At 36.0% G+C, this 11,538-nt stretch overlaps 2 protein-coding genes across 2 annotated transcripts; both read right to left on the bottom strand.

The window, feature by feature from the left end:
• Positions 1-933: 933 nt before the first annotated feature.
• On the bottom strand, positions 934-1,703 carry LOC141655859 (dehydration-responsive element-binding protein 1B-like). The gene has a single exon (XM_074462885.1). It carries the CDS (start codon positions 1,656-1,658, stop codon positions 999-1,001), a length of 660 nt encoding a protein of 219 aa, XP_074318986.1. The 5' UTR covers positions 1,659-1,703; the 3' UTR covers positions 934-998.
• An 8,234-nt stretch (positions 1,704-9,937) lies between these two features.
• Positions 9,938-10,802, bottom strand: LOC141655858 (dehydration-responsive element-binding protein 1B-like). The gene has a single exon (XM_074462884.1). The coding sequence runs from the start codon at positions 10,736-10,738 to the stop codon at positions 10,115-10,117; it is 624 nt and encodes a 207-aa protein (XP_074318985.1). The 5' UTR covers positions 10,739-10,802; the 3' UTR covers positions 9,938-10,114.
• Positions 10,803-11,538: the final 736 nt, after the last annotated feature.

The raw sequence follows: 11,538 nt of genomic DNA, 5'->3' as shown, positions 1-11,538 counted from the left end.
TTGTTGGTGTCGAATTTGAGTCGAAAAAAATGGGGAAGGGGGCACCATGGATGAAACATGGGAATTGGTTGTTTCATCCATGGTGAAACGTGAATTTTGGACGTTTGGCCATGGAGGAACGATGATTTTGGCCGTTTGCCCATGGACAAACGTTGGGTTTGGTTGTTTGGCCATGGTCAAACGTTGGAATCTCACGTTTGACCATGGTGATTTTTTATTTTTATTTTTTTTATAAAAAAAAAAAAGAAAAAAAAAAAAAAAAAATCTTCGTGGTCAAACGTGGGATTCCAACGTTTTGACCACGGCCAACGTTGCTTTCCCACGTTTGGACCATGGCAAACGTTGGTTTTCAACTTTGGTCCATTGCTGAACGTTAGATCTTAAAGTTTGGTCCATGGTTCAACCTTGGGGTACAAATTTCAGATTTACGTAGAAAAATCGCAATGTTTGCTATTACTAAGTTAATACGTGACGTAAATCAATTATCGATTAGATTTAATCGTCTTTTTTTTTAAAAACGTCGTCGATATTTACTAAAACGTCGTCGATATAAATTAGCCCCCAATTTAAATACTCCATAAGATATTTCTCAAAATCTCATAGCAACCATTCACACTAGTGACTAGACTCTCATCATTTTATGCTTGAATATTTGAACCCAAAAAAAAAAAAAAAAACTATTGGTCAAACAAATAGTTTTTAATTAAAAATTCCATTGGAGTACTTTAATTATGACAAATTCATTATTTGGGGAACAAATTGAGAAAGTTTGCATTTAGAACACCACAACAAGAAATACCAATTTAAAAAACTTGGTAGTCCGTAACCCACCTTAAAACCGTGTCAAATTATAATTGTTTAATTTGATTCGGTAGGTAAAATAAAAAAAAAAAAAAAAAAAAAAAAAAAAAAAAAAATATGCACACCAAAAATTCTTGCAACACACCCACAAAAACGCAAGATTTTGCAAATCAAATATGTACGAAACTCCCTATATTTCAGTAGCTCCAGAGTGACAGGTCAGCAGCCTCAGATTCCACGTCATCATCGTATTCGTAACCGTAACAGCTAGGACTACTTGGCTGGTGAGGTGGCGGTAACATTACTAGTCCATTATACATGTCAGCCATCAACATCGGCATGTCAAATACCATGTCATCATCTATATACCCCACACTCTGCTCCAATTCTGCAAATTCATCCTCCAATTGCGGCGGTGTTACCGTTACATAAAGTGGGACCACCGTAGGCCGGAAAGCCTCTGCCGCCTCAGCCGCCGCTAACTGGATATCTTTAGCGTTGGATGAGGAAGGGATTGGGAGTCGCCAGACTGAGTCAGCGAAATTAAGGCAGGCGCCTCTTTGACCACGTAATGCGATGGCAGCCACGTCATGTGCACGCGCTGCCATTTCGGCGGTTAGATACGTTCCTAGCCATATTCGGTCTTTGTTGTTGGGTAGTCGTACCTCTGCCACCCATTTACCAGAGCTCCGTTGTCTAACGCCTCTGTAAATTGGGTGGCGGGTTTCCTTAAATTTCTTTCGGCCTGTTCTTTTTTTAGGGTGGGCTGAGGCCAGCATCAGCCCACCGGTCTCCTCGACTGTCGAGGGACTATAAATTTCGGGACTGGAAACATCGGTGTTGTGAAACATTGTCATGAGATTTATTTAGGAAGTGTTATTAGTAGAATTGTAGTGAGTTGATTGTTTTTAGTAAGTAGGAAATAAGAATGTAAAATGGTACGTATATATAGACGAATAAAAATGGAAAAAATTATGTAAAAAGAGTGTGGGAAGTAAAGGAGTGAAAATAACGCGCGGACACAAGAAGAGCTAGAAGCTGATGTGGAGGAATTGGTGGTGTGAGAGAGTGTGTACGTGGCTCTTGTGAATTTGGGTTCCACTGTCCTACTCTTTTCTTGCTACTTGCCTCCTACCTGGGTCACTGTATGGGATAAGCGGCAACTCAAGAAAAAAAAAAAAACGTATGATTAGGCAATTAGCTACGGTATTGAGAGATAAATAATATGGTCATATTAAGTGAGAGATAAGACCTTTTATATCCTAATTAAGGTATGATTTCGGGACCATTTGTCGATATAAGTAATTATTTACCTGTATTTACATTTGAAATAAGAGATTAGAAATAATTGGTTATATTAGTTTTATTATTAATTTCATCTTATGATTGTTATATTGCTCACATGTTATATTAGTGATCGTCTTATGAATGTATGCTGTGATAATAGTGCTGTCGACATATTGCATAATTGGCCAATTGTAGCATTCGGGATACGATTATTGGTTTGAGATGACATTACAGGGGAATAAAAACTGTGTACACAGTAGGAGCGTTGACTCCATACAAGGGAGCAACGTTGGTAGACGTTGGCTCCAGGGCGTTGGCCCATAGTAAAAAGGGAGCAACGTTGGCCCTGCGAGCGTTGGCTCAATATATAAACTGAGGGGCGTTGGCCTATGGGAAATAACTATTTAGCTTGTGTACATGGAGGTGGGTCTTAAGACCCGGTGGGAGTTTTACTCCGTAATGTCTATATCTCTTCAGTAATGGTATACCGGTAGTAGTGTCATATAAATATATATCCTGTTGGTATGCTAGTCATATAATGTTTTTGGGATACCGGGTTGGTTCCGGGCATGGAATGCTGTATTTTGGTAAGTTATTTTATTAGATGATATATAGTAATAAGGAGAATTCCTTGAATAAAGAATATGATATAAGGCCGGTGGAGGGAACTGGAGTCATACTCAGCCTGTGGTTGGCTGATTCCGTTACTCTCATTCTTTTTCAGGTACAAGTATCGGGAAAGGTCAAGTGTGAGGAATTTCACCTAGAAGATAAGACGTATAAGATGTATAGTTTAGCTTAACTCAGTTTTAGTTTTACTTTTACAAGTGTATTTATTTTTATTGTATAAGCCTTGTTTTTTCCGAGGGGAAATACGGCGGTGACGCCCTATAATTCCGCTGCTGTCTATTATTTATAAAAAGAGCTATTTTGAGCTGCCTGCTCGTTTTTCGGGGCGTTACATATTAGCCATTTCTTTTGAACTTAATTTAAACTTATTTTAAACTTATTATAAATAGACTCTGGTTACATAGGATATGGCCATGCATATCTCCTCTTTTTTTGGTGACGAAGGAATTCGTAGCAGTTATCTTCGGTTGGTGTATGAACTTGAAAAGTAGTGTAAAAAAATATTTTACATTATATTTTTATATACGGATTTTCTAACATATGCCCTTAGGGAAATATTATTGAGAATATATTATGATAAATTAGAGTTGAAACTCATATTTATCATAAGTAGCTTTTAAACCCGTGCCACACGGGCGATCTTCAAAACTACATTATAAATAATATTGATATAAATTATAATTGTCATATAATTTATATGTAAAAAAACTCATGTATGTGCCTTATCGAGTATAAATAAATAACTGTTTGTATATCCAACATCATATAATAGTTATCATGCCCTAAAAACATACACGATGTGTATCATGCTCATTTTATCTTCTTATATATCAGCGGAAAAAAAAAACTCCTTGAAATGAATATTAGAGATATATATGAATAATATAATGTAAAGCCCATTTTTTAGCTATCATTCACCACGGGAACAAAGTTTAAAACCCTTCTCTAATCACTATGTAGACACCAAAATTTAATATTTTTGGTATCTATTTAATTTAATAAAAATTTTAGTATTTAGAGATAATTATCAATAAATATTGTGATAATATCTTAGATATTTTAGAAATATTTATCTTGCCCTCTAAGCTCCCTACAACTATAAATACAACTACAATCTCTAGGGTTAGAAGGAGAGTATAGATGGATTAAGTCTCAAACGACCCCGTCTTCCTACTACCAAATTGTAGGTAGGATGGAACAAGTTACAGAAAGACCCCATCTTTTCTCCCTATGAGATTAAGTCGATAAAACCCTCGTAGTCCTATCAAAACCCTAAATCCCTTTGAGATGGAATCAAGAGAGTTACGGAAATTGTAACCCTTAACCTTTCAATAATGAAACTCTTGTTTTCCGTATTATTTTTGTTCCTCTTTATTGTTTATCGCAGGTACAAATTTTATTGGTTTACACACTCTTCAAAAATCTTTCTTAAATGCATTTAACAAACGATTGTCTTCCAAAACATCAAAGTTCATCTGACTGCTCGAATTTTGTCTTAAATCGTAATGGCCCATCCTTATTCCGACATGTTCAACCCGTGTTACAAACTTAAATATTTTTTTATGGATTTACATGTTTTATGTTCATTATATGGGTATTTCTACATAATACCTTCGAGTTTTTTTTGAATCCTACACTAAACATATATATGGTTGGCAAGTAGTTGAAGTAGGTAGAGGTAACTTAGACTTGTCAAAATTAACCTGATGCGAATAACCCTACCCGACACCCAAATTCAGGACCCAATGTTGATCTGAACCCGAAATGTGTAAATCAGTGGAAAAAGAACTTCTTATATGGTACTCCCTTTATCCTGGTCATTTGCTTGTCTATTCCATTTTGGGGTGTTTAAGTCACTTGTTTGTCTTTCTATATTATGAATGTCTTTGATGGACAATTTGATACTTCAAACTCAATTTGATCCACTTTTTATCTAATAAAAGGCTATTTCCTCTTTACTTGGTCTTTATGCCCAAAACAAAGGGAAACGAATGTCCGGGGCAGAGGGAGTATGAAACTTCATATTTTATCCAATTGTTATTACCCAAAGTGGAACTTTTGTAATGCGTCACATGTTATTCTCCTACTCCATTGGCATATCAGTGTTTACGTTCTAATAACCATTTGAGTAAGGATGTATAAAATGATTTTCTTACCCCGTTGGCATATTAAATTATCAATGTTCTAATACCAACGGATCAAAAAAAATACATAGGACAAAAGCATAATATCTAGGGATTAATAATAAGCTTGTCCTATTCATCCAAGTACGGCGTTATTTAACCCCATCTTAAGAAAGACAAACTATACATTTATAATGAGAAGTATAAAAATGGTGATAAAAAATCCATGACCAGTGTGAATTTCTAAATCATTGGTTAGTGTTATATTGTCATTTTTGTAAAATTATATGGTAGATATATTTTTTAAATTAACCTTAGAGTACCTGTAAGTTAAAAGAAGTATGGTGAAGAGTATATTAGAGCATAATAAAAGATGAACCAAAGAATGATTTATTAACATATATCAATTTATACGAATCTGATGGGGCATATTCTGCACCCGCTGACCAAGTCAACATATTGAGCAAGGTCAAAGATATCCACAGCAAGTCAACGACTTAAACAGCCTGACCGACGCAGCCTGTCGGCCTGCCTCTTGTACCTCGGCTAGGACACCTTGTCCACCGGGGGACACATCCGCGAACTTATATCCAAGACCCCTCGGCGGTGAGTCAACAGGGCCCGCCGGCCTGCCATGGGTCCCTCGGCCGAGGGTAGATCAGTCTTTCCACCTGTTAGCCACTTGGCCACTTGGCCACTACGTGACAAAAGGTGAAAGTCTATAAATACTCCTCAACTATCATTGAGGAAAGGATCCACAATTTAACCTAAGAAACACTATTCATCTGGTAATATCTTCCTTATCTCTCTACAATACGTACTTTGCCAAGTAACAACAACTTACCTCTCTAAGTTACTGACTTGAGCGTCGGAGTGAGTTCGCTCGGCCCAAAGCCGAACCCTCAGTTTGTTCATCGTTTCAGGAGACCGCAAGGAGGATTCAACTAAGGACGTCATTCTACAAGCACGGGTGGTAACATATAACTGCTCTGGAATTACACCCGGAACAGAATCTAATATTAACCTCTATTTAACTCGTCCCCAATAAATTGTTCAATTAATTTGCGTTAGTTACATTTCTTAAAGATACTCTCTTCGTCTAATTCATTTATTTGGCTTCTTTTGAAGTCATCGAAAAAATATCTTTGTACTAGAAAGCTAGATGTACAACCAATCACTATTACGTGAATTTAATATATTCTGAAACAAATACGGAGTATGCAACATTATTGTTGCTCAATTAGTTTAATGTTTTTTTTGTCTAAACCATCTGGTAATCCGAACCATATTGGGCTGACTAATCCGGATTTCGGGGCGTGTCCAAGGATTACGGTATTTAAACACCTCACAATCGCAGTTGTGGGGGATCAATCCGCAGACCTCTCTACTAAGCGCAACCCCATGCTACCACTACGCCAACCAACGATTGGTCAATTAGTTTAATGTCGTGTGTGGTCATTTGGTCACTTTGATTAACAGACTAACGGAATGTCACTGGTAATTCATCTGAGTAAGCTACGTCCCTTTCATTCAAATTTGACAAAAACTCAAAAGGAAATGAAATTGATAGGCATGTTTAATTTGAGAATTATTTTTTAAAAATAATGCTTGCATAAATTACGCAATTGTTAAATCCTGCATACAAGTTTACTATATCCTACACATTTCTGTTTTTGGTGGGCCACTCCAAGCTAGTCACGAGTCAGGCATGCCAGGTGAAATTGGACCCAAAGGCAAGTCGGGTTTAAGAAGGCCTAGTCGGCCTTGAGGTTTGACCATCCCTATGTAGTAGTAGTGTCCTACGGAGTATGTTACTAATAGTGTGTAAGTTCACACATGCAAATATTAACACTCATTTTAAAGTATTGGTTTAATAATGTTATGCTCTAATAATATTGGTACTCTGCATTTAATCTCTTTTGATAAAGAATCTTATCATGTATCATCATATCATCATATATATATTTCTTTAATGCAATAGCCAAGTTGCTGATGTAGCATCATAGATTTTCATCAAAAGTTGACATGTCACTTATTGAGAAAACAGTTATATAAGAAAAAAAAATCTAAAGAGTAATTAAAAGTTACCTATTATAAAAATAGAATTTTCATGCTATTCCCTATTTTATTTCGAAAATTCAAATTTAAATGTTCACACTACTAAAATAACTAAAATAAGGATATTGTCTAACACAGATCCCAATTATTTTGTAAACTCATTCGTCATTATAAGTGTGAAAACAAAATACAATTAGTCTTACTGAAGAAGGGTCGGAGTAAGTGACGGATAATGCCACTCACAAAACGGATAGGAGGACAAGGTGGGGACACCCCCATGTGCTTCCCTCTCTCCTCTAATTGGGTCATTTGTGAGAGAAAATGGTATCCGTCACTCAAAAGTAACGGATACGTGCACTTACAAATGAGATTTTGTTGAGAGAAAGATTAATAAATGAGGTCCGTGAAAGTCATAAAAAATATCTTTGTACTAGAAACCTAAATGTACGACAAATCACTGTTACCAATCACTATTACATCAATTTAATATCTTTCCTGAAACAAATTAAATGTCGTGTGTGGTCACTTTGATCAATTAAGAGACTAACGGAATGCCATTTGTGATTCATCTAAGCAAGCCACGTCTCTTTAATTTTATATATTGACAAAATTAAAAAGAAATTGACAGGCGGGTGACCAGAAATTCAGCTGGTTATTATTAGTGGTTTTCATTTTTTCTATTCACGAACAAATTATTTTACCATTCATTCAACCCCACATTACCCATTTGTTTTTTTTATGTCTGACAACGGGTGTTGTACGCAGTAAATATATTTAGCTACTTATTTGCACAAGTTTATAAAAATTAAAATATTTTTAATGTATTTCTAAAAACGAATCAAACAAAATCGCACATAAACATATAACACCACATTCTCTCTTATACCTTCATTTTTCTCCACATATTACCATGTATATCATACTAAATATTGGTCCAAAATCACTGTAGAAGATCATATAGAATAGGAGGGAGTAATACTTAAACACATTTTATAAGAAAAATATAACCATGTTTAGGGAGATTAACCGGTTATTTTAACACACCAGAGTAAAATAAATTGAAACTCAGTTAAGCAAAAGCCACAAAAATTGCAAATAAAATAAATGGTTTCCAATTTTTCAATTTTAAATATTTTAATAGACGTATTGATTCACTTAACGATTTTAGTAAGATTTTTGAAGTTAAGTCATCTTGAAATCCCATTACTTTGTGAATGGTCCATCAAATAATATAAGTACATAACACATTGTTTGGTTCTCACACACACAAAAAAAAAAAATTGTTCTACACTTGAAAAAATTTAAGTCTATGTAAACCCTATATAAAACAAGGATAGTGATAGGGCGCCACCGGGTGACGCCCAAATTGGGTGCCACCCTCTCACAACAATTGTTTATGGAAGGGGTCCCCACTCACCCCATGTGAGAGGGTGGCGCCCAAATTGGGTGTCACCCGGTGGCGCCCTTTCATTTTCCATAAAACAATTAGTTTTACAATCACCTTTTTTTTAATCAAATTAATCTAATAATATATATATATATATATAAATCGAAAATAAAGAGATTTTATTAAAAGACCATAAATATGTGAAAATTCATATAGTATATAGTTTGGATGTATAAAGATGGTAATTGTTTAGCATATAAGTGAGTAACAGAATGATTTAAACTTATAAGCCCGATTAAAATTGTATAACTAGTAAAATTAACTCGGTTAAATATTTAATACACAATAACCACTCGTAGACCATCGAGTGTCAAGGCAAGCTGCCCAGCCAGTGTTGTTGTCAGATGTGAGAGCATTAGTTTTGGAGGAGCCGAGCCAAATAAAAGACCAAGAGCGAGTCACGCGTTAATTATACAACGAGTCCTCCTCCAATGAATACCACACGATGATTATAATGCATGTTTTTTTCCTAATATTCAGTCAACTATCATTATTATATGACATAATCAAAAGCTTTTTTTAAAAAAAATTACAAAAGCTATTGTCATTTTAAAGAAAGAATTGAGAAAGTTGTGAGTGCTAGGAGATATTTGGTGCATACAAGAAAGCGATGGATGACCGAATAGTGAGGATATTACGTAAAGGAGATTAAGACGTAAAAGGTTTAAACAAAGCATGCCCACAAGATAACACATTTTGGTACCCAAAAAAGGATAGATCAGACACCAATCCACCATACGCCCCATACTCTTTACTTTCCACTCATTTTTTAGTATCGACAAAAGTAGAAAACAACATGTGGCCCAGTGGGCCCTCTCTCAAAACCCAACAACCATCTAATCATTAATGTCAACAGTGTTGATATTTTTTTTAGAAATGTACTTTTAGGTGAAAATTGTTCCACATAATCGACGTGTGAAATGGTTTAATGTGATGGTTGCTCGTTTTATTCCTTAATTATGAGTTTAAAGGTTGATCCCTGATTTTGGGGAATAGAGCAAAATTATTTGACCAGCTGAATATATCTTTTTGTGAGAGCATAAACACCCCAATTAACACAAAAATAAAATAAAATAAAATGGATAAGAGCATTTTATTTGTTTATTAACATAATGAGAGAGGTTTATTTGACATGGTAAAACGAGATAACCTTGAAATTGAAAAATCCAAAAAAGTGTAAACCTGATATAAGTACGTTGAAACAACTAAAAAGGTAAAAAACGATCCAACAATCTAATATGACGACTACAAAATCCATTGTGACTAAAGATTATCCACCTTGAATCCATATTACTATATGTCTATATTAGTTGACATTCAAAAAGATATTTCCCAAAACCTCATAGCAACCATTCACATTAGACACTCATATTTTCATACTTGTATAGATTATCCACACTGAATTCTTAGTTTGAACATTGATCAAACCAAATAACCAATCATGATTGAAATCGGCAATTTACTTCGTTTTATTCTCGTTTTGTATCAATTATTTCTTTAATATAAAATGTAAACAAATGAATGGTAACAGGAAAGTACCGAATTGAAAAATTCGGTTGTAGCTTCATTATCTTGGGAACAAATTGAGAAAATTTGCATTTACACCAACACAACAAGAATACCAAATTTTTTTTAAAAAAAACATGGTACTCTGTAACACACCAACTAATCAAAAAAACAAAAATTATGCACACCAAAAATTTCTTGCAACACCCCCACAAAAAGGCAAGGATTTTGCAAATTAAATATGTACGAAACTCCCTATATTTTAGTAGCTCCAGAGTGACAGGTCAGCAGCCTCAGAATCCACGTCATCATCGTCTTCATGAGGTGGCGGTAACATGACAAGGCCATTATACATGTCAGCCATCAACATTGGCATGTCAAATACCATGTCATCATCTATATACCCCACACTCTGCTCCGATTGTGCGAATTCGTCCTCGAGCTGCGGTGGTGTAACCGTTACATAAAGTGGGACCACCGTAGGCCGGAAAGCCTGCGCCGCCTCAGCCGCCGCTGTCTGGATATCTTTAGTGTTGGACGAGACCGGGATTGGGAGTCGCCATACTGAGTCGGCGAAATTAAGGCAAGCGCCTCGTTGACCACGCAATGCAATGGCAGCCACGTCATGGGCACGTGCTGCCATTTCAGCGGTTAGGTACGTGCCTAGCCATATTCGGTTTTTATTGTTGGGTAGTCGTACCTCTGCCACCCATTTACTAGACCTCCGTTGTCGGACGCCTCTGTAAATTGGGTGGCGGGTTTCCTTAAACTTCTTTCGGCCTGTTCTTTTTTTAGGGTGGGCTGATGCGAGCATCAGCCCACTCATCTCCTCGACTGGGGAGGGACTATAATTTTCGGGACTGGAGATATCGGTGTTGTAAGACATTGTCGTGTTATATAATTGGGAAGTTATTTCAGGTAAGGGGTTTGTTTAATTTGTAGAATGTTGATTGTTTTTAGTAGGTGGAAAATAAGTGTGTAAAATGGGGTGTATATATAGACGAATCAAAATGAAATAAAATATCTAAAATGACAGTGCAAAGAAAAAGAGTGTAAAAAACGCGCGGACACAAAGGATTTAAAAGAACAGCTGGACGCTGATGTGGAGGAGTTGGTGGAGTAAAAGAGTGTGGACGTGGCTCTTCTGAAATTAGAGTGTGGACGTGGCTCTTCTGAAATTGTCTTCCAAAGTTTCGAGTGTGTATGGGTCCCACTGTCCTACTCTTCTTGCTATATTTGCCTTGTGTGTACAGTGTACAGTGTACACTGTACAGTATACTCTTTTCTTTTCTTGCTATATTTGCCTTGTGTGTATATGTGACTACGGTCTCCTATAGATGACCATCCGGGCCGGGCTAAGGTAGACGTCACGGGCACGTCATGAGACGGATGAACAATACTGACGGCACTGCCCTACTCTTTCTTGCTACTTGGTACTATGTTACTATTAATAAAGTAATATTGGGTGTGAAATTGATGGTCTTTCGATTTTCCGAGATGTAAATCTATTCTATTTTAGAGTAATATAGTTAATGGTTATTTATTTTTATTTTTGATAGTTTTTTGTGGGTTATTTTTCAAAAAAACTCGTACCCCTTAATGGTGTGCTAGCCGCTAGGACTCAAGTAAACTAGGCAAGACTCATCTTCTTTTCCAATATAAGTCTTGATCGAGTTGCTAACCCAA

The sequence above is a fragment of the Silene latifolia genome, chromosome 5 (genome assembly GCF_048544455.1).
Source record: "Silene latifolia isolate original U9 population chromosome 5, ASM4854445v1, whole genome shotgun sequence".
Lineage (NCBI taxonomy): Eukaryota > Viridiplantae > Streptophyta > Magnoliopsida > Caryophyllales > Caryophyllaceae > Silene > Silene latifolia.
Note: the sequence above shows the minus strand (reverse complement) of the source record. Positions and strands in the feature narration are given on the sequence as shown.